General features: G+C 37.6%; 1 protein-coding gene across 8 annotated transcripts in view; it reads right to left on the bottom strand.

Moving 5' to 3' along the window:
* Positions 1 to 24093, bottom strand: part of TSGA10 (testis specific 10) — a 96070-nt gene that overhangs the window by 18972 nt on the left and 53005 nt on the right. For 6 of the 8 annotated variants that reach the window (XR_011255789.1, XM_069583867.1, XM_069583862.1 and 3 more), the window contains 6 exons: positions 22526 to 22680; positions 18842 to 18897; positions 17580 to 17748; positions 15074 to 15184; positions 13004 to 13189; positions 1470 to 1679 (listed from right to left, as the gene is read on the bottom strand). Coding sequence is in view for 7 of the 8 variants with exons in the window: in XM_069583867.1 (XP_069439968.1) it covers positions 1470 to 1679; positions 13004 to 13189; positions 15074 to 15184; positions 17580 to 17748; positions 18842 to 18897; positions 22526 to 22680 (887 nt within the window). In the remaining variant the exon portion in view is untranslated. The remainder of the gene's footprint in view (positions 1 to 1469; positions 1680 to 13003; positions 13190 to 15073; positions 15185 to 17579; positions 17749 to 18841; positions 18898 to 22525; positions 22681 to 24093) is intronic. The other 2 variants (XM_069583866.1, XM_069583865.1) reach the window with 1 other exon arrangement.

The following is a 24093-nucleotide window of genomic DNA, read 5'->3' as shown; positions in this document are numbered from 1 at the left end:
TAATTCACATACCATACAATTCGCCCATTTAAATTAGGTACAAGTCAATGGTTTTTAGTATATTGGGTTGACCAAAAAGTCTGTTTGAGTTTTTCTGTAACACCCCTTATGGAAAAACTCAAACTCTTCGGCCAACACAGTATTAACAGAGTTATGTGATCATACTGCATTCTCACAGTTTATTGTTAGAACATTTTCATCATCCCAAAATGGAACCCAGTACACATTAGCAGTCACTCCCTTACCTCTGCCCCAGCACTAGCCCTAGGCAATAACTCATCTATTTTCTATGATCTGCTTTATTTTGAACATTTCACATAAATGGAAACATACTGTGTGTGTGTGTGTGTGTGTGTGTGGTCTTACATGACTGACTTCCTTCACTTAGTGCAATGTTTTCAAGAGTTCTCCATGTTTTAGCAGCTATCCATCCTTCATTACTGCTACTGCCAAATAATATTCCCTTGCATAGATGTAGGAATATTTGAGTTATTTACACTTCTTAGCAATTGTGAAGAATGCTGCTAAGGACAATTGTGTATCCGTTTTTACATGGAACTTCTTACAGAAGCCAACAAGACACATCATTCTCGAATGCATCATATCCTCCTAACAAGCAGTAGGCTAACAAAATAAGGAGTTCAACTCAGTGTGATAATAACAGAAATGTAAACATAGCCAAAATGTGTTGATATTTCAATTATACTATGCAACTTTAACATACATCCTTTTAGGATTCAGGTCCCATCTATTTCTTCAGATGCATCTCAGTCACTTGTGCATGCTACACTGGCCACTGCAAATGACTTCCTGCTCACTCCAGAGTTTATTTATACCTCCATGCCACTGCCTAAGCTATTCCCTCATTCCTCTTGAGTTCAGTAGTACACTCTTATGAACTCCTCTCTGACACCCACAGGCCAATGGGAATTTCCTCTCTAAAACCTTCAGTATTTCTTATTAGTATCACATTCACCCCAAATTATTTGTATGTCAATACCAGGAGGTCTTTGAGGGAGGGGGACTGTACCTTTTGAGCATTATATTCACATGGCAAGGATGATGGCAGGCATCAGGCACACAACAGATAAAATGAAGTGAAATACAGTTGAAAAGAACTCAGCCAAATAGTAAATTTAACTTAAAACAATATCATTAAAATTATAATTTAGCTAGATAAACCTCAACCTCGTGGTTCTTTGCTGACTGATATGTCAGTGTGTTTTATCATTCTTTTGACTGAAAGTAAATGCAGAGCACACAAAGGAAGAGTCTCTGTTATGGTCTTGAATGGTTTGAAACACAACAGAAATTAATACCCTGGACTTTAAAAATAAAATCTAAAGTTGAAAGACATACCTTTGCTGTAGCATTTTGTTTAAAAAAAAAAAAAGTTTGTTTTCTTAAAATAACAAAAATTTTACAGTGATAGCATTATTAAAAGAACCATTTAAAAATGTATGACGTACCATTTCTATCTCTTGATCTTTAGCAACCAGCTGTCGATTAAGAAGTTCTTTGCTTGAGTCAAGTTTAATGCAAAGTTCCCTTGTAGAAGACAAATCTGCAAGGGCAGACACTTTTTCAAACTGAACCTTCTGAAGCTCCTCTTCCATCTTTACAACAGACTTATGTAAAGTAGCAATCTGGGACTTGTAAGACCGTTCTGCATTTAAGTGCTGCAAGGACAAATTATTATATATTTTTTTAATGTGGGAAAAACCCACAACACAGAAAACAAAGCGAGGCAAATCTTTTAATGACAGTACTTTTAGATTACAAGGAACTTTCTCTCTCTCTCTCTCTCTTTTTTTTTTTGCTTTGCCAAACAGCTTGTGGGATCTTAATTCCCCAACCTGGGATCAAACCCGTACCTCCTGCAGTGGAAGCATGTATCCTGAACCATGGGACAGGGAATGGTAAAGGACATTCCATGAAGTGGCAAAGGACAGGGAAGTCCCTATAAAGAACTATAGTTGATATAGATGGTAAGAGCATGTACAAAACATTCTGGGAAAGATAAATTCCGGTTTCAAATTTTCATATACAAAATCCATGAGTAAAGTGGCCAGCTGATCATTCTTTTTAATGTACTGAGAAAACAACTTAGAAGTCTCAGCCCCAAAGCTAGTTGAGATATATATATATCTTTGTAGTTCTGTCTATATTTGCCACAGTTACAATTATTCTATAATGTAAATATTGTTGCTATTAAAGATAAAACATTAGCCACTCTTTCATTCACTATGCCTACTTTTCCATTCTTGAATGACATGCTGATATGGATCATAATTTCATAAAATGAGGACTGGTAACTCTCTAACACTTACTAATACCTCTGAAGGAAATAGACTGGATAACTATAAATTAAGGATATATCCATATTAGAGAAAATGAGAGCATGTTTTAAACACTGTAATATGAGATTCAAGTTATATAAATGCTTTCAAATATTCAAGATAATCCCCCTCCTTTTTTTTTTTTTTCAGAAAAAGTTCTTATGTAAGTGCACTGCCACCTACAGAGAAGTATTTGCTATTATATGAGGCTAAGAACTAAGAGGCAAGCAAAGAAATTTTTCTGATTTTATAAGTGTTTTCACAAGTACAACACACAAAAAATTGCTCCTGGAATAAGTTATTTGGCCAAAATACACTCCTTTCTCCTCTCCTTCCTTCCTCACTCATACAATTACTCACACATTCTTCAAACAAACTTCTATCCATCCATCCACCCTACTCATCCACCTATCCATCCATTCCATACATACTTTTTATGTATATTCTATGTTCCAACAATGTGCCTAGATGCACAGCCAATGGTAATGGTCTTTGTTCTCATGAGGCTTCCAGACTATGGGGGAATCACAGTCAATAAAATAATCATAAAGATGAATATGTAGATACAGATTAGGCAAACATTCTAGAGAAAAAAACTGTAACACAGGGAAGGGACCTAGACTGAGAGGATCAGGGAAGTCAAGAAAGCCTTCTCTGAGTTAATGACACTTGAACCGACATCTGAAAAGCAAATGGATGCACAATGTGTGAGGGGAAGGTGGCTTTTCAAGTTGGAGGATGCCAAGTGTGAAGCAAGCGCAGAGAAAAGGCTCCTTCCTATGTCTCGAGCTCAGAGACCACAGAAAAGAGTGAAAAGAGACACAGTTGAAAATACATACAACTTACAAAACAAAGCCTGGTAACCCAGGTATCAACAAAATCTAGGTCTTTACCTCCACTGAAAGATATTACAGAGGAGGTTATTGCGATCAGTTTTGAAAAGAATGTATGGAATGTTTCAGGTTCTAGTAAAATTGCTGATTAAGCTAAGAGGAAAATCTTCTGGATAAAATAGAATAAAAAATTATTTTTGCAATTTATAGCTGAACTTGTAGGTAAGAAAGAGAAATTCTCACATGCCAAAAACAAAGAAAATGAGTCAAGATCAGCTGGTAACAAATGTGCCAAAGCTAGGGACAAAGTTTGAGCCTGTGAAAGTGAAAAGTTCTTAGTGAACACCCTGGTGGTTCATTGTTTAGTTGCTAAGTCGTGGCCGACTGTGCAACCCCGTGGACTATAGCACACCAGGCTTTCCTGTCCTTTATCATCTCCTGGAGTTTGCTCAGATTCATGTCCGTTGAGTCGGTGATGTTATCTAACCATCTCATCTTCTGCCACCCTCTTCTCCTTTTGCCTCCAACCTTTCCCAGCATCAGGGTCTTTTCCAATGAGTAAGCTCTTTGCATTAGGTGGCCAAAGTATTGGAGCTTCACCATCAGTCCTTCCAATGAATATTCAGGGTTGATTGCCTTGAGGATTGACTGCTTTGATCTCCTTGCAGTCCAAGGGACTCTCAAGAGTCTTCTCCAATACAACAGTTTGAAAGCATCAATTCTTTAGCACTCAGCCTTCTTTATGGTCCACATCTCACATCCATACATGACTACTGGGAAAACCATAGCTTTGATTATTCGGACCTTTGTTGGAAAAGTGATGTCTTTGCTTTTTAATGTGCTGTCTAGATTTGTCACAGTTTTCCTTCCAAGGAGCAAGCGTCTTTGAATTTCATGGCTGCAGTCACTGTTCACAGTGATTTTGGAACCAAATAAAATAAAATCTGCCATTGTTTCCATTTTTTCCCCCCTCTATTTGTCATGAATTGATGGGACTGGATGCCATGATCTCAGTTTTTTTTAAGTTGAGTTTTAAGTCAGCTTTTTCACTCTCTTCTTTCACCCTCATTAAGAAACTCTTTAGTGTAGAACACCCTGGACTGGGCATTTAATAGAGAATCTGGAAGGGTCACAACTTAGGGGCGAGGCTAAACTAGTCTTACAGGAAAGGCTACTTAAGATCTGCCCTACCAAAGCTTAAAAACAATCTTGAAAGTATTAGTTGATATTCAAGTAATTTAAGAGCCTGCCAAAACAAATCCAATGCTCTCTAAAGGAAGACAACAAAATTTAACATTCAACAAAGTAAAATCCACAACGTCCAGCATTCAGTTTAAAAATATATATATCAGACATGTAAAGATACAGGAAAAGTGATCCACGAGCATCAAAATTAGTTGATGTAAACAGATGGAAAATGACAAAAGATGGTATTAGCAGACAAGGGCCTTAAAACAGCTATTATCTAGACAAGAGGGATTAACAGGGTCTGAATTACCCTGTTGCCAAAAGCAACTAGAAAAATGAACAAAATATAGGAGGGAAAAATCTGTTTTCAGACAACAGACAAAAGGTAGCATAGAACTATGATCTCTGGGAAGGAAAACAAATTAGGCAAATCAGATACCCCATGTCTAAGGTCAGGAGCGGCAGCCGTGCTTCGCTGGACCAGCCACGTGGAGATACCCCACGTCCAGGGTCAGTGAAACCCCAGTAAGACGGTAAGTGCTGGAGTGGCTGTGAGGAAATACCCCACATCCAAGGGCAAAGGAAAAGCCCCAGCAAGATGGTAGGAGGGGCGAATTCACGTTTAGCACCAAACCCCATTCCCACCAGTGACACTCAGAGGGATCAAACAAACCTTGTGTGCACCAGGACCCAGGGACCCCACAGAAACTGAGACAGAACTGTGTCTGAGCATCTCCTGTGGAGGTGCAGCCAGCGGTGGTCTGCTGCAGGGGTAGGGGCACTGGATGCAGCAGACTTGGGTATGGCATAAGCCCTCCTGGAGGAGGTCGCCATTAACCCCACCATAGAGCTGCTGGAAGTTACAACGGACTGGGAAATAGACTCTTGGAGGGCACAACAGAAACTTGTGCACCAGGACCCAGGAGAAAAGAGCAGTGACCCCATAGGAGCCTGCCCCGGACTTGCCTGTAGGTGTCCAGGAGTCTCCAGTGGAGGTGTGGGTCGGCGGTAGCCTGCTGCAGGGTTGGGGGCACTGAGTGTAGCAGTGCATGCATGGGATCTTTTGAGGGAGGTCGCCATTATCTTCACTGAAGTGAAGTAAAGTCGCTCAGTTGTGTCCAACTCTTTGTCACCCCATGGACTGTACCCTACCAGGCTCCTCCCTCCATGGGATTCTCCAGGCAAGAATACTGGAGTGGGTTGCCACTTCCTTCTCCAGGGGATCTTCCCGACCCAGGGATCAAACCCAGGTCTCCCACATTCCAGGCAGACGCTTTAATCTCTGAGCCACCAGGGAAGGCCTTGACCATAGTTTGAAAGTGAAGTCGCTCAGTCGTGTTCAACTCTTTGCAACCCCGTGGACTGTAGCCCACCAGGCTCCTCTGTCCATGGAATTCTCCAGACAAGAATACTGGAGTGGGTTGCCATTTCCTTCTCCAGGGGATCTTCCCAACCCAGGGATCGAACCCAGGTCTCCTGCATTGCAGGCAGACGCTTTCCCCAGGTAAATAGCAGGGAGGGAACACAGCTCCATCCATCAACAGAAAATTGCATTAAAGATTTACTGAGAATGGCCCCATCCATCAGAACAAGACCCAGTTTCCCACTCAGTCAGTCTCTCCCATCAGGAAGCTTCCATAAGCCTCTTATCCTTCTCCATCAGAGGGCAGATAGACTGAAAATCACAATCACAGAAAATGAATCAATCTAATAACATGGACCACAGCCTTGTCTAACTCAATGAAACTATGAGCCATGCCTTGTAGGGCCACCTAAGACGGGAGTTCTGACAAAACGTGGTCCACTGGAGAAAGCAATGGCAAACCACTTCCGTATTCTTGTCTTGAGAACCCCATGAACAGTAGGAAAAGGCAAAAAGATAGGACACTGAAAGATGAACTCCCAGGTAGGTAGGTGCCTGATATGCTACTGGAGATCAGTGGAGAAATAACTCCAGAAAGAATGAAGAGACGGAGCCAAAGCAAAAACAACACCCAGTTGTGGATGTGACTGGTGATGGAAGCAAGGTCCGATGCTGTAAAGAGCAATATTGCAGAGGAACCTGGAATGTTAGGTCCATGAATCAAGGCAAATTGGAAGTAGTCAAACAAGATGGCAAGAGTGAACGTCAACATTTTAGGAAATCAGCGAACTAAACTGGACTGGAATGGGTGAATTTAACTCAGATGACCGTTACATCTACTACTATGGGCAGGAATCCCTTAGAAGAAATGGAGTAGCCATCATAGTCAACAAAAGAGCCTGAAATGCAGTACATGGATGCAATCTCAAAAATGACAGAATGATCTGTTTCCAAGGGAAACCATTCAATATCATGGTAATCCAAGTCTATGCCCTGAAGAGTAACACTGAAGAAGCTGAAGTTGAGCAGTTCTATGAAGACCTACAAGACCTTCTAGAACTAACACCCCAAAAAGATGTCCTTTTCATTATAGGGGACTGGAATGTAAAAGTAGGAAATCAAGAAACACCTGGAGTAACAGGCAAATTTGGCCTTGGAGTACAGAATGAAGCAGGGCAAAGATTAATAGGGTTTTGCCAAGAGAACACACTGGTCATAGCGGACACCCTCTTCCAACAACACAAGAGAAGACTCTACACATAGACATCACCAGATGGTCAACACTGAAATCAGATTAATTATATTCTTTGCAGCCAAATATGGAGAAGCTCTATACAGTCAGCAAAAACAAGACTGGGAGCTGACTGTGGCTCAGATCATGAACACCTAATTGCCAAATTCAGACTTAAATTGAAGAAAGTAGGGAAAACCACTAGACCATTCAGGTATGACCTAAATCAAATCCCTAACGATTATACAGTGGAAGCGACAAATAGATTCAAGGGACTAGATCTGACAGAGTGCCTGAAGAACTACGAATGGAGATTCATGATACTGTATAGGAGACAGGGAGCAAGACCATCCCCAAGAAAAAGAAATGCAAAAAAGCAAAATGGCTGTCTGAGGAGGCCTTACAAATAGCTGTGAAAAAGAAGAAAAGCAAAAAACAAAGAACAAAAGGAAAGATATACTCATTTGAATGCAGAGTTCCAAAGAATAGCAAGGAGAGATAAGAAAGCCTTCCTCAGTGATCAGTGAAAAGAAACAGAGGAAAACAATAAAATGGGGAACACTAGAGATCTCTTCAAGAAAATTAGAGATACCAAGGGAACATTTCATGCAAAGATGGGCTCCAGAAAGGACAGAAATGGTATGGACCTAACAGAAGCAGAAGATATTAAAAAGAAGTGGCAAGAATACACAGAACTGTACAAAAAAGAGCTTCATGACCCAGATAATCACGATGGTGTGATTCCTCACCTAGAGCCAGACATCCTGGAATGTGAAGTCAAGTGGGCCTTAGGAAGCATCACTACAAACAAAGCTAGTGGAGGTGATGGAATTCCAGTTGAGCCCTTTCAAGTCCTAAAAGATGATGCTGTGGAAGTGCTGCACTCAATATGTCAGCGAATTTGGAAAACTCAGCAGTGGCCACAGGACTGGAAAAGGTCAGTTTTCATTCCAATCCCAAAGAAAGGCAATGGCAAAGAATGCTCAAACTACCGCTCAACTGCTCTCACCTCACACTCTAGTAAAGTAATGCTCAAATTCTCCAAGCCAGGCTTCAACAACACATGAACCATGAACTTCCAGATGTTCAAGCTGGTTTTAGAAAAAGGCAGAGGACCCAGAGATCAAATTGCCAACATCATCTGGATCATCACAAAAGCAAGAGAGTTCCAAAAAGACATCTATTTCTGCTTTATTGACTATTCCAAAGTCTTTGACCATGTGAATCACCATAAAGTGTGGAAAATTCTGAAAGAGATGGGAATACCAGACCATCTGACCTACCTCCTGAGAAATCTGTACACAGGTCAGGAAGCAACAGTTAGAACTGGACATGGAACAACAGACTGGTTCCAAATAGGAAAAGAAGTATGTCAAGGCTGTATATTGTCACCCTGCTTATTTAACTTATATGCAGAGTACATCATGAGAAACACTGGGCTGGAGGAAGCATAAGCTGGAATCAAGATTGCTGGGAGAAATATCAGTAACCTCAGATATGCAGATGACACCACCCTTATGGCAGAAAGTGAAGAAGAACTAAAGAGCCTCTTGATAAAAGTGAAAGAGGAGAGTGGAAAAGGTGGCTTAAAGCTCAACATTCAGAAAACAAAGATCATGGCATCTGATCCCATCACTTCCTGGGAAATAGATGGGGAAACAGTGGAAACAGTGACAGACTTTATTTATTTATTTATTTAGGCTCCAAAATCACTGTAGATGGTGACTGCAGCCATGAAATTAAAAGACGCTTACTCTCTGGAAGAAAAGTTATGACCAACCTAGACAGCATATTAAAAAGCAGAGACATTACTTTGCCAACAAAGGTCCGTCTAGTCAAGGCTATGGTTTTTCCAGTAGTCATGTACGGATGGGAGAGTTGGACTTTAAAGAAAGCTGAGCACCGAAGAATTGATGCTTTTGAACTATGGTGTTGGAGAAGACTCTTGAGAGTTCCTTGGACTGTCAGGAGATCCAACCAGTCCATCATAAAGGAGATCAGCCCTGGGTGTTCATTGGAAGTATTGATGTTGAAACTGAAACTCCAACACTTTGGCCACCTGATGCGAAGAGCTGACTCACTGAAAAAGATCTTGATGTTGGAAAAGATTGAAGGTGGGAGGAGAAGGGGATGACAGAGGATGAGATGTTTGGATGTCATCACCGACTCAATGGGCATAAGTTTGGGTCAATTCCAGGAGTTGGGGATGGACAGGGAGGCCTGACGTGCCTGGGGTTGCAAAGAGTCAGACATGACTGAGGGACTGAAGTGAACTGAACTGAACTGATGGTGGTCATGGGCTTCCCTGGTGGCTTAGACAGTAAAGAATCTGCCTGCAATGCAGGAGACCCAGGTTCAATCCCTGGGTTGTGTTGTTAGTAGACTTTCCTTGGAAGAAAAGTTGAAAAAAGATTTTCAAATAAGTAACATAACATATGTGAGAAACTCATATCTACACAAATAAAGGAAGGACATTAGAGACAGAATGAATGAAGGTAAAATAAAATCTTTCATTTTTCTTATTTTTAACTAATTTACTAGATAACAGTGGGTTATCTAGTAAACACTAGATAACAGTGTTACTAGTTGAACAGTGGGTTCAACACAATAGCAACAGTTTATTCAGTGATTATAGCTCACGGATAAGTAAAATGATGGACAGTAATGTTATAAAGGATGGGAGAGAGGAATTTCAAATAAACATTGAAGACACCTGCACTATTCCTGCAGTCATATAGAGCTATTTAAAAATGCAGACTTAGTCATACATGTATACTGAAAATTGTAGGGTAACTACTTAAAAAGTTTTTAAAAAGTATAGTGATCTGTTAATTTACAAGATAAAATACAATCATAAAAGATACTCAACCAAAGCCAGAAAAGCAATAAATGAGGAAAAGACAGAAAAGAAACATAAAACAAGGGCAATAATAGAAAACAATCACAAATATGATAATTATTAACCCAACTATATCTATAATCATTCCAAATGTGAATGGACTTATATATACAGGCTGTCAGAATGGGGAAAAAACAAAACTCAACTATATGTATTCACAAGAAACTCACTTTAATATAAAGATGCAAACACAAATCAAAGAAGGCTGGAGTAGTTAGATGAATGTTAAAGCTGATTCAGAGCAAGGACACTTACCGGAGATAAAGAGGAGACAATAAATAATTATTAAAAAGCTTAATTCACCGCACATAACAACCCGTAACGTGTATGCATCTAACAACACAATGTGTCCACACGCGTAAAGGAAGGAGCACTAGCACGGCAAGGAGAGGCACGCGAGGCTGCAGCTGCAGCTGGGGCTATCAGCAACTGACCGCTCCTATCAGCAACTGACCGCTCCTATCAGCAACTGACCCATCTAGCAGGCAGAAAATGAGTATGTACACAGCTCAACTGGACAGCACCAATCGCTGGAACTGACAGGTCTAGAAACTTCATTCAACAATAGCAGAATACACATTCTTCTAAAGCTCATGTGGAATATTCTCTAAGTAGACGACATATGGCCTACAAAACATACATTAACAATTTTTTAAAAGATTTTCTTTGATGTGGACCATTGTTAAAGTCTTTATTGAACTTGTGACAACATTGATGCTTTCTTTATGCTTTAGATTTTGGCCCTGAGCCATGTGGGATCTGAACTCCTGGAACAGAGACTGAATCCACACTCCCTGTACTTTGGAAGGTGAAGTCCCAACCACTGGACTGCCAGGAAAGTCCCAGCCTAACAAATTTTTTAAAATTTAAATCATATTAAGTATGCTCTCCAGCCACAGTGAAATTGAACTGGAAATCAATAACAGAAAGGTAACTGGAAAATCCCCAAATATGTGGAGATTAAACAACACAGTTTTAAATAACACATGGCTCAGAAAAGAAATTTCAAGAGAAATATTTTGATATTTTAACTAAAGTAAAATATAACTTATCAAAATTAGTGGCATGCAGTGAAAGCAGTAGTTAAAGGAAATTTGTAACAGTGAATGCATTTACTAGAAAAGAGGAAAGCTCTAAAGTCAATAATCTAAACTTCCACCTTAGGAAACTGGAAAAGAAGCAAATTGAAAGGATGGAGAAGAAAAGAAAAAAATAAGGGAAGAAATCTATGAAATTTAAAACAGGAAGTTAAAACTGGACAGCTACATGTAAAAGAATGAAATTAGAACACTTCTTAACACCATAGACAAAAGTAAACTCAAGATGGATTAAAGACGTAAATGTAAGGCCAGATACTATAAAACTCGGTGGAAAACATAGAACACTCTTTGACATAAATTGCAGCAAGATCTTTTTCAATCCACCTCCTAGAATAGTGAAAATGAAAACAAAAGTAAACAAGTAGCACCTAAATAAACTTAAAAAGCTTTTGCACAGCAATGGAAACCATGAACAAAACAAAAAGACAACCCTCAGAATGGGAGGAAATACTTGCAAATGAAGCAACCAACAAAGGATTAATCTCTAAAATATAGAAGTTAATGCAACTCAATATTTAAAAAGAAAAAAAGCCAATTAACCCAATCAAAATATGGGTGGGAGATCTAAATAGACATTTTCCCAAAGAAGGCATACAGACGGCTAAAAAGCACATGAAAAAGATGTTCAACATCACTAATTATTAGGGAGATGCATATCAAAACTACAATGAGGTATCAGCTCAGACCTGTCAGAATAGCCATCATCAAAAAAATCTATAAACAATAAATGCTATAGAGAGTATGGAGAAAAAGGAGCCCTCCTATACTTTTGGTGGGAATGTCTCAATAAATTGGTACAGCCACTGTGAAAAACAGTTTGGGTGTTCCCTTTAAAAACTAAAAATAGAGCTACCATATGATCTAGTAATCCCACTCCTGGGCATATATCCAGATAAAATCTTAATTCCAAAAGATACATGCACCCCAGAGTTTACTGCAGCACTATTTATAATAACCAGGACATGGAAGCAACCTAATGTCCACTGACAGAGGAATGGATAAAGCAGATGTGGTACATATATTACAACGGAATACTACGCAGCTATAAAGAAGAACACATTTGAGTTAGTTCTAATGAGGGGGATGAACCTAGAGCCTATTACAGAGCAAAGTAAGTAAAAAAGAGGAAAACAAATATATATTAACATACATATGTGGCATCTGAAAAAAAAAATTGGCATAGACAATCTTATTTACAAAGCAGAAACAGAGACACAGATGTAAAGAAAACAACATATGTACCAAGGGGGAAAAGGGGGAGATAGGATGACCTGGGAGATTCGGATTGGCACTTCTATACTACTGATACCATGTATAAAATAGACGACTAATGAGAACCTACTGTAGAGCACAGGGAGCTCTACTCAGTGCTCTGTGGTGACCCGAATGGGAAGGAAATCCAGAAAAGAGGGGATCTATGTATACGTACAGCTGATTCATTCTGCTGTACAGTAGAAACCAACACAACATTGTTAAGCAACTATACCCTAATAAATTTTTTAAAAAAACAGCAAACCTCACAAAACTCAAAGCACACAAAACATTATACATCATTTGTGGGTGATCGGTATGTAGATAAAGTACAAACATATGCAAGAGAGTTATAGAACTGACATGAAAGTTCTACACACCAACCACAAGAGCGGGGGAGGAAAAGGATGCAGAGCTGGGTCTGCAATGTTTTGTTTCTTTAAATAAAGACACTTTATTTAAATGATAAATATATTCTTTACAAATATGGCAAAATGTTAGCGTTCTCCATCCTTGGACATGGGCTTATGTGGGCCTTTTATATTACTTTTGGGGAGGCCACTGTTTTTGTGTGCTTGAAATAGTTTCTAATTTTTAAAAATGCTAAAAATTATTCTATTAATAGTTGCAGGTCAGGTAAGAGATTAGAGAACCAGTGTGGAGAACAGTTCACAGACTACAATTCACAGTATACTTAGACAACCTAACTGTTTGTTATACACTTAATTTATGCAAAGCCAAACAAAACTCCTTTAAATATGATGCAGGATGTACAACAAGCATATTTTCCCAACCTTACCTGCTCGACCTCTCTATTGAGGGCATCTACTTTTTCTTTTAATCTGTTCCCCTCTGCCTCAGCAGTGATTAGTTCTAATTTGAGGGTATTGTTATCTGCCTCTGCTTGACGGGCCTTATTTTCCCAGTTTTCAGCATCTTCATTGGCTTTTCGGAGTTGGTCCATCATTTGCCTGTTCTCAGATTCCTAAAAAGCAAACCTTAGGTGTTACTTTAAAAGAATAAAATGTTAAGCATATGATGCAAATTAAACATTATTTGCCAGGTCACTAGGAATTTACTTGTCAAGAGGACCATCTATAGCATAACCTCAAGGAATCCTATCTATACTCTCAGTTTAGAAAATTGGTCAATCAATAATTAACAAAAGGGAATGGGCCCAGGATCTGCCCTGGTTCCTGAGTCACACACACTCTAGTAAGGTTGTGGTTTTACTTTCATCTTCTAGACCTCAATGAATATGTTTTTACATTTGCTTTTGTTTAAATAGAACTGCTCACTGCCTCTTTTCCCTATATATCTGCTTGCTGACTCCTTGTTGGTCTGGTTTCTGAGTTTCTGCCTTGACCTGACCTTTTGTATCTATGTATTCCGGTGTTCTGGCTGCTCTTGTGGGTGGTACTGTGACTACAGAGCTTCTGACCGCTTGCATATCTTAAGCATCAACTTCTGATAATTCTCTGGGTTTGGTATTTCCTATCTGGTTCCTGCCTTTCATTCATAACCCAAGCCTTAATCTTCTCCACCACAGGCTGTTCTATGATTCACTTTTGCTCTCTGTTCTAACAACTTGCCTGAAGTTGCTCAGAAGTAAAATATGAAACCTATGCTGATAAACACTATTCATACATATACATTCAGGTATATACTGGGCATACAATAAAGAAACACATTGTTAGACCCTATAGACTGACTAAAGTAGGAGCTTATTTCTAAAAGAAAACAATCAGCTCCACAAACAATATACTATGTTGAGTAATAATCATGAAGCTACTTTTTAAAAATATATTAAAAAAATTATTTTAACAGTATGGTTTGACTAACTCATTCTAAAAACTTATTTATAATTTTGGTAATTAATTAAAAGACCCTAGATCTCTTTCTCTCCTTCTTGTTAGTAAACAGTTCAGAAACATTGGGCTAAATTTATTGCCAAAATTACAATAAACAACACCTCTAATTGTATAAGACTTTCAAATCAAGATTTCAGTTCTCACAAATATGATTAATCATGAGATTGGTAGAAATTCAGTTAATATCGCCACCTTGTGGTCTAATGGTGAAGAAGTCACGTGAACTCACTCGGTTGTGTCTGACTCTTTGCGGTCTAATGGCACCTTGACCAATAGGAAGGATCTGTGCCAAGTCTGTTGATTAACAAGTTAACATACTAATCCACTGTATTGGCTTTTAAGATTCAGATATTCCCAATGTGCCAGTAGGAATCAGATGTGTTGTTTCCTATTGCTGTACTAAAAATAACAGTTGTGTACAGAGTATGTACTTGGGAGGTACCTGGTACAGTATACATAAACTGGATTTTACTCACATCAATTTTTACCTTCTTTAACTTTCTGTAACACTTACTGTATATCAATCTTTTAAAACTGCCCTACAGCTTTATGTCAATTGGTTACTAACAGAGAAATGGAGAAGAGAGCCATTGCCCTCTGGCCCTAAGAAATAGATGGTCCCACAGCAGAGTGATCAATTCTGATTTGCTACACAATCAGGTGAAGCCTCTTTTGTCAAAGGTTTGTAATTGTCAATTACCATTTCCAAATATAAGTGAGCCCATGTTGATTCTGGCCCCTTGTCCTCCATCCAGTTAGGAGGGTTCTACTTATCTAAAATGGCTAAGTGGCAAAACAAAAGGGGTGCATTCTTGAGTTACCTTTCTGAATACTGGTGACCTTCTAAATATATAGTTAACATGCAACTATCCACATTAGAATATGCTATGCACTAAAGAAATGCACTCGATGCAGCCATTCCTATGAGGGCAACCAATCAATAGCTCTCGTGAAAATTCAGCTATCTTGGGCCAAAGGGAAAATAAATATATACGTACTTCAGACTTTAATATATTCTTCAGTTTATTAACCTCCAGATTAGTGTCTTGAACTTTCTGTTTAATGTCACTAAGTTCATTATGAGTATCATTCAATTTTTTAGACAGTGCCTATGAGAAAAAGACAGATTTTACAAAAAACTAAAAATTGTTCTACATCAAAACCACCATAAATATTTAAATATTTTAGAGTTTACAAAAAACTAAAAATTGTTCTACATCAAAACCACTATAAATATTTAAATATTTACAAGATGATAAATAAAATTAATATACTTAGTACATAAATCTCATATAAACACAGTGAGAAAACACAGGAGTCCAAACAGTAAGTGCACAAAGAACCCAAACACAATTCACAAAAAAGGAACCACAAATGGAGAATACTTAAAGTTAAAATTTACTAGCAATCAAAGATATGGCAAGGAATGTACATTTTTATGCACTGTTGGAATAAATGTAAATTTGAGGAAAGCAAATCTGTGATCTCCTACCTGGTGATGTATTGAGAGACATTTTTAAAAGCTCATAAAAACAAGAAAGACAAATATGCTGCTTTTTGTTAAAGGTAAGAGATGGATACATTGGTATTCACTATGCTCATGTCCACTCAGCAGGTTTCTTAATTTAAAAATGACACCTTGATTGATTCCACTTGAAAGCAAATCTATAAAATCTAATGAAAAAGAATGTCTACTAAGGAATTATTTGCTATGTGACAGTATTTATTCATTAGGTGAATGATGCAATAAATAACAGTATCCACCTAGTGGTAAAACCACACAGAATATTATATACCCATGAAAACTTCTGGAAAAATTTTTAGTAACAGAGAAAAATGTTAATGTATATTTGAAAAAATCAGGATTAAACACTAAAAACATCTCAATTTGTTTAAAATCATGGTATTGAGCAAGAAATTATTTTACGGTTTCTGTTTCCCAAATCTTCTATGATATGGGTTTTTTAACAACCTGCAGTCCACAGAGGGGTCCGTATTCTACATTTGGGCCCTATGACCCAAACATAGGAAAAATTTACTCTTGAACATTTGTATATTGTTATGGTAATAATTTTCTTCTGATTATAAAACATGTTTATTAAGGTATAACAAACAACTATGATGTTATAGTAAGCTAGTAACAGTTACAAAACATTTATCAAGTGATAATGCTAGATGCTCCAAGTTCTTGCTAGGCATATTCTCGTCTACTCTCCATTTCCACAGTTGATATGATCACACAGCCAGGAGGGGGACTAGCACTCATGTGAGTCTTAAATACTTCACTCTGTTGTCTCCTCATGTAGAACAAAGCATAATGTAAAGCGGTATGAGGTTTTTATCTCAGCTACATTAAAAAGTTCATGTAAAAGACAGAATAAAGTTTTTAAACTACATTGAAAATCAGTTAAAAAAATGTTAACAGCATATAACTGCATGGTAAAGATGAAAGCTTTTCATCTAATTTTCATAAATATTATTTACAGTTAGCTTTAGCCTATTTGCTTTATCTATAAATAGAGCACACAAAAGTAGATTCTATAAATTCACATTTCTTGTTTTTATTGCTATTAACTTTTAAAAATTAAACTTTATTTTAAAAGTTTTAGACTTATAGAAAAGTTATTAAAATAGTATAGAGTGCCCATATAGGCTATACTTAGTTTTCTCTATTATTAACATCTTATATTAGTATACTACATGTCACAATTCATGAACCAATGTTGATAATTATTAACTGAAGTCCATATTTTATTCCTATTCCTTCCATTTTTATGGAATGTCCTTTGTTCCAGGATCCCAGTGTTCATTAACTTTTGAACAAACTACTTTAACACTTCACACAACTTTTAATAATTAACAAAGCTTGGCATCTTTATATCTGATTATGTAAATTATTTAACAGTTTTAAAATACAGACTTTTATGATGCAAACTGAACACATTGAGAGTGACAGCGAAGTGAAGGAAATCATTTGTATTGAAGAATTTCAATGGGGGAAGAAAGTTTTCAAGGAAAATTTTCTAAAGATAAAATTAAAAGTGATACTGATAATGAGAGCTCTTGATAAAACTGAACTGTAGTGGCTTAGAGAGGAATTAATTGTAAGAGAAATTTTCCTAAAAAGAATCACAGTTCTAAAGAGGACCAAATAACGTGGCATGATCAATACACTCATATTAATAGTCCATCAAATAAACCTACTCTTTTCTTAACCATTTGTGAAGGTTATCTTCATTTGCTAGTTTTTCCAATATTTATCCTTCACTGAGGAAGTACTTCCTAAGATTTAATACAAATGTTACACCCTGTTCTCTCTTTTCTCTAATATTTAACTGTATGTTTGAAAATTTCATTTAGAAACCACATGGCATATTCTATGTAATAAAGATTTTTTTAAATGGCTGGTTCCAAAGCCTGAGCGTTGCTATGAAATGAAATGAGGGCTGTGGCTCAGAAGAAACATATCCTTCTCAGAGAAAAAGATTCTGGGAACAAGTATACCTGGTTTTCTTGTTTAGCTTTAGCAAACTGTTCTTGGAGATTGTCATTCTCATGAGCCAAGATGTCCCTCTCCCTGGCTATTTGAGCCAGCTCATCATTTGTCTCATCCAACTGCCGGCGCATTCTGGAAATGTCTTGTTCACACATAATGAGGGCCTCAGTAGACTGTCTATTCCACAAATCAGGCAGTACACGAGAAGAGACATTTTACCGAAACAGAATAACAAATTTTCATGAGACAGAAGTTAGTGTGAAAACATTTAAAGAGTTTTGAACACATTTAGATTTCCAGGAATAAATACTTGCAAAGATAGTGCATTGAAGCTTCTCTGTGTTGCCAACATTACACTATGAAAAAGATGCCAAATAAATATACACAGTAGTCAACAATTTGTTACAGATTCAAAAATTCTGATGCTCACGTATAAGAAAGTCATCGCCCTACCTCTAGATGCTAGATGCTCCTCTTCCTCTGCCCTTGTGAAAATGAGTGGTTCTCAGGGCTTAACCCTTAGCCTCCTGATTCTTCTCCAGCCCTTCTTTCTCTCTGACAGTTCCTATTCATATCCGAGGCTCCCAACCCTATCTGCACTCAGACAACTCTGAAATGATCACCCCTGCCTCAGCCTCTTCCTTACACTCTAGACTCTTATATTTGACTGCTTACTAGACATACCTACAAGAAGGTCTTGGAAACTCTTCAAAGAAAAATCTTTTTCCATGTAGGTTCATTTTATCTAGTATTCATCACTAGCATTTGGCATTTTCCTAGATTCTTTCCCTCACAAACACCACACCCCTGTCCCTCAACCTCCCAAGCCCAGTCTCTCATCACCTATTCAGCCTGTGCAATCTCTCTGACAAAAAGAATCTCACCAGCCTTTAGTGATTTCTCACTGCCCACAGGCTCATCTGTCTGTGTCACAGGCCTCTGCCTGCCTGCCTGCCTAGCCTCTCCTTCGTTTCTCTCCTTATGCTTTGGGTTCCAACATATTCACCTACTTGTCATTCCAGAGACTTCTGAACCCCACTTGTGGTTTTCTGTGGCTCTTTGCTATTCTTTCAATCTTGAATGCTCTTCTCTTTCCTATCTTTGGCAAACACCAGATCTTCCCTTTACTCTCTCAGACTCAGGCCTCCTTTCAACATTAGAGAGCTAGCATCTTATACACAGCACTAAGCCCCTTGTTTCTATCTTTGTACCTAATACAGTACTTTGCCCCCAAAAGAATGGTCAAATCTTTCTTGAGTAAGTGATTTACCTTGATGCCTGTTCCATCTCAGCAATGATATTCTTCATGCCTGAAATGGTCTTTTCCTTGAAAAATAATATAAGTATTAAATACAAAATTATCTTAAACTGTTATTTCTGTTAAAAGTGAATATATTAGAAGAATTTCCCACCTCCTTTTTGATTTACAGTTGTTTTTAAACACTTATGTTCTATTCTTCTTTGCTACACTTTAAAATTAATGCTTAATATATCAATGTGAGTATATGTACTGGATAAAAACAATTGATTTTGCTCCTCAAAACAAAGACTATACTTAGGTATATTGATATGAGATCATCACATCAAATACCATTAAAAGATATTTTGTGCAGTGACCCAGCAACAGAAGAACCCCTTAAGCACCCAGTTTTAGGAGGAAACCCAATGATTTGGCACTGGGTTCTCTACTGGAAATAGGACTGATTTACTTCTTCATGTTATAAAACCCAGGAAAGTGAATCATATAAAACTAAATTTAGTTATTAAGAATAATGACCTTGACAAAGTACACTATATATATCAGTCATCAACATCACCTTGAAAAAGCTGTTACAGTGGGATTACTTATAGAAGTGTACTATAGATTTTAGGTGTAAGCTAGTAAGCAGGCCTAAAGCAAAAGTGTAAGAAATAAATTATTTCTGTTTTTCTTTTTTAAGGGTGTGGAAAGGGAGTAGAATTAGCGGAATCAATCAAGACTGAGATGAGGGGGAATATCTTAAAGCCATCAATACCATTTCCAGATGTCTTCCTTTAAAAACTAGCTGATCCTGAACTAGTAACGGATACTATACATAGATACTTAGCACTAACATAAGTCCTTAAAAAGTAGACAAATTATTCTTCCACTAAATAACCAGATTTCACTTTGCCTTTTAAATTTTCAAATCCTAGTAACCAAGCAACAAGACGAAAATTAAACCTGCATTTCCCAGCCAGTGCTGCTCCTACCATCAGAGACAACTCTGTGTGTGTGCTCCTCCTTTACTCCTGTGTTCCTCTCTAGGGTATTTTTAGCTCTGGTTGCACAGATTCCATATCTGGCCATAATGGATCCTGAAGTATGGTTAAAATATCCATTAGCAAAACTGTTAAACCCCTTAAAGGATCAAAGTCAATGGAGGAAAAACTCAAAGAGAAAATACTGCTTACTACGGAATATTTACAAATGCTTTGGAAATACAACTTAACACACTTCTAAATAAATTCTGAAAAGCTAACTGAATTTCTAGTATTTCTGACAGCTATTACTTGGTTAATATTTAAACAAGGCTTATAAGCCTAAAAAGATCTCTCTTTTATCAACAGAAATTCCTTGAAAGATTCTCTAAAAATACTGCAGAAGTATTCAGGGCAAACAAAATTACTGTATAGAATCCAGTAACATATCCTCCTAGACTATTTTTCTCTTAATGTGACCCTAATAGTACCATTTCTTAAAATTTATATCATTATCAACTTGATAATCCTTGTATAATCTCAATATATTTGTCCAATCAGAGACATAGATTCAAGTTAATTGTTAAATTCAACCTGGACAGGGTGGTCATAAATCTACTCAGAAAAAAGAAACAAACTAAAATTTTATACAAATAATTCTGACTTTTATGGTTCAAAAATCTGTGAGCTTGCTATTGAAGTTTCTAACTTTAATTGGTATCAAGCAGTAGAACAACTTTTAAAAAACCATGATTACCAGACAAAATTCACTTTATTCACTATAATATAGACTTTTCCATAGTAATTACTCTTCCGATGTAATCTCCAGATTAAACTAATAAAACTACTATTATTCACTGAAAGGTATTATAAATTCAGCTCTGTAATATCACTATATAGAACATTTCCTCTTTTGAATGTGTAACACTTTCCCCTTCATAGGATGGATGTGTTTACATTCATAATCCTATATAATACTCAGTTTTGAAATGGACTTGCGACTCAATATTCTTTGTGAAGGAGAAGATAACATTGGTACAGTTAGCAGAGTAGAAGACGTGAATTAATCAATCAGACGTTTCCAGTTAAGCCAAAATTCACTACCTCGTGTACTTTGATAGCTTCAATTATGTGCATGATATCCCAATCTGTTAACTTCAATTTTCTCTCCACACCTTAAAATCCAAGATTCAACTCATGTCACAAAGGCATGTTGATAACCTTCCTCACTAAGCTTGCTCTGTGTCCTGTGTTTCCTACTTCATGCACAGGAACTAGTCATTTGGCTCCTAAGTCAGAAAGCACATCCTGCCAGTCTTGCTTCCTAAAGAGAGCTGTTTCTTTCACAGACACTGTCACTTCCTGTAGTGTCCTATCACTACTCTCATTTCCCTACAACCCACTTTTTACATGGATTAGCAAGTGACAGGATAATGCTTTAAAGATCCAATTGTAACATTTCATTTACATGATTTCAAGGATCCTCTACATCCATGATGATGGTATCTAAACTCAACATCTCATGTATTTTTGATTTGTTGCTTGTCTATACCATCTTATCTTTTACCCCCCTTCATGTCCCATACTCCCCTCCTTGCACTCTATTCTCTGGACATACTAAACTATCAAGAAATCTCACCACATTCTCTGATGAAAGCCACTGGGCTTCCATATAAGTTGTTCTACTTGTTTGGAGCACCTTTTCTCTAAACAGTGCTCGACCTGTCTGGATCTCCTTTCTCTAAATCTTTTCCTGGCTAATCTCTAGTTATCTTTCAGGGCAGTATAAGCACCATCACTGTGTGGAAGGCTTCCTAGATCTTCTTCCTCCCCTAATCCACCCCCGGGCCTGAATCAGATGTTTCTGCCAAACTTCACTCATACATTATGCATGTGCCATTATGGCGCTTGGCATATTCCATCATAACAGCATCTTTCTTTATCTTGCTTTGAATTTTACCATAGACCTTTGGAAGGTATGCCCACTCAGCCCCAGTTTCCAACATAATACCTGGTACATGTCCATAAATATTTGTTGAATAGATGGATGGGTGAACGAGTGAATGGACTAGCTCCCTTGGAGGGAAAGACCCTCTAAGTCAGTTAGTGCCCTTAGAGAGGGGAAAGACCCTAAGCCAGGGATGCTGCCTTTGCTTAAGACATTTGTAGAAAACAGCTTAGGAATTGCCTTCAGAATCAGTTTATGAGCTAGAAAGGGGGTCAATATTTCAAAGACAAATAAAACACCTTTATTTGTCATTGTTTGAACAACAAAACTGTGGGATGAAGTTTATCACCCAACTTTTTCACCAGTTCCATACGATCTACTCTCAAAGGCTGAAGATGATGGAGAAACACGCTCCTCATTTTGAATATAAACTTCATTATATTTATGAAATATATTGCCTCCCAAGGTGGCTACTTGAAAATATAAGTTCTGGTGTGTCTTTAAAAAGAAATCAGTTTCACTGCTTTTTTAAAATTATGCTTTACATTCTGAGATGTTTGAATTAGTTATTGTTAGTAAAAGTTGATCAGAAATTGATGAGAGAAAAATTTATTTAAAAATATTAGCTAGTGAATTTGAACATATATTTCCTAAGACTATCTTGAAATATTTCAAAATTAGATTTAAAGTTCCTCCTCTCTAGGGAAAAAAAATTGGGAAAATCCTATTATTTTATTCAGATTCAAGTTCAAACATTTCTTTTAAATCACAGTTCTCAGAACATACTTTCATTGCCAAACTCTCTCCAAGGGATGCAATATTCTCAGATTTTTTATCCAAACATGCTTGCAGGCATTCCTTTTCTTTAGCCAAATCATTGAGGGTTGCACCAAGAATGCTGATTTCTTCTCGCTGGGCAATACTTTGTCTTGTAAAATTATCTAAATGTGTAATCATAAAGGCATTGTTTTAAACAAGATAAAATTTTTTCCAGTTCAAGCAGAGTGATGTACTTTTCAAAGTAAATTCTCCTATATTATATTCAATGACTAAAGATAAAATACTCTATCCCAAATTTTAAAATGGCTTTTGTTGTTAGTGATTAAAAATGAAGATTAATCATTCTAAATGACTTGTAAATGAAAAAGCACAATTAACACATTTGAATTAGAACAGCAAAGGAAAGTTCTATATAACAAGTTCTCAAAGTAGAAAGTGTGGTAGGAGAGGGGAAGGTGTGTGGAGGAAGTACATGGAATGTTGATTTTTTTTCTCTCCTAATCTCACCTTCCTTTAGCTTCGAATCACTGTTGCATATAAATTGGTAACTACCAGATCTTAAAAATACATTCAGTTAAGTCATCATCGGAGTCAAATATCTTCTAATATTCTGATTTTTTCTACAGCACTGTTATAAACATTCCTAGAAAAAAATCACCCCAGGAAGTCTGATTTGCTTTGTAAGTATGCTGGAATGCCAGTGTCACTGTATAATTGGTACAGAAAAGTGGTTTTCAAATGGTAGTTTCTCAACCAGAACCATCAGCATCACCTGGGAACTTGTGAGAAATACAAATCCTTAGGTCCCATGCTAGACGTACTGAATTAGAAATTCTGAGTGGGCAGAGCAATTTATGTTTCAACAAGCACCCTGGGAAAGATACAAAAGCCCTGGCATATCCTGCTCCAAGGAGCCCGGCTCCAGTGAGCTTAGCTCTCCTGAAGTTTGAGGAGCACTGGTCTAGACCATCTCTACCCAAAGAAACTCAGCGTGACTAGACCACTAGGTGAATGACTGCCAGGGCCACCCAGTGCAGCACTGAGCAGAACTCCATACCACAGAGGGTGATGTATGCAAAAGGGATGAATCCTCTTTCTTTTCCAGGCAAACTGCTTGTTTGGGGTGTTCCGATATCTGAGTTCGTTCCCATTGGCAGAAAACACACTCTAAGCCAGTTCTAGAATCTCCTAGCTTAAAAAAAAAGTCAACCGCACATCCCATTTGTGCTACCACCCCATTTTTCTGCTACTCTTAATAGCCAAACTTCTGTTTGACTTCTGTTCTCTCCTGTCTCCACCATCTCATTTCCCAATCATTCCTCAGACTACTCCATCTTTCACATCGAACACTATAATTCAAACTTTTTGGGGACCCATGTTTCCAAAACAGCCAATGTGTCCATCCAATCAATATTTTTTCATTCTCATCTTATTTTGCGTCTCGAAACTATCTGACAATTGATCATATTCTCCTTTCTAAAACATATTGCTCTCTTGCCTCCCCAAATGACACTCACTTCTGGGTTTTCTTCCTACTTCTTTGGCTCTTCTTACTCAGTCCTGGATCCTCTTCT

The sequence above is a fragment of the Ovis canadensis genome, chromosome 3 (genome assembly GCF_042477335.2).
Source record: "Ovis canadensis isolate MfBH-ARS-UI-01 breed Bighorn chromosome 3, ARS-UI_OviCan_v2, whole genome shotgun sequence".
Lineage (NCBI taxonomy): Eukaryota > Metazoa > Chordata > Mammalia > Artiodactyla > Bovidae > Ovis > Ovis canadensis.
The sequence above is the reverse complement of the archived record's forward strand: the minus strand, read 5'-3'. Positions and strand labels throughout refer to the sequence as shown.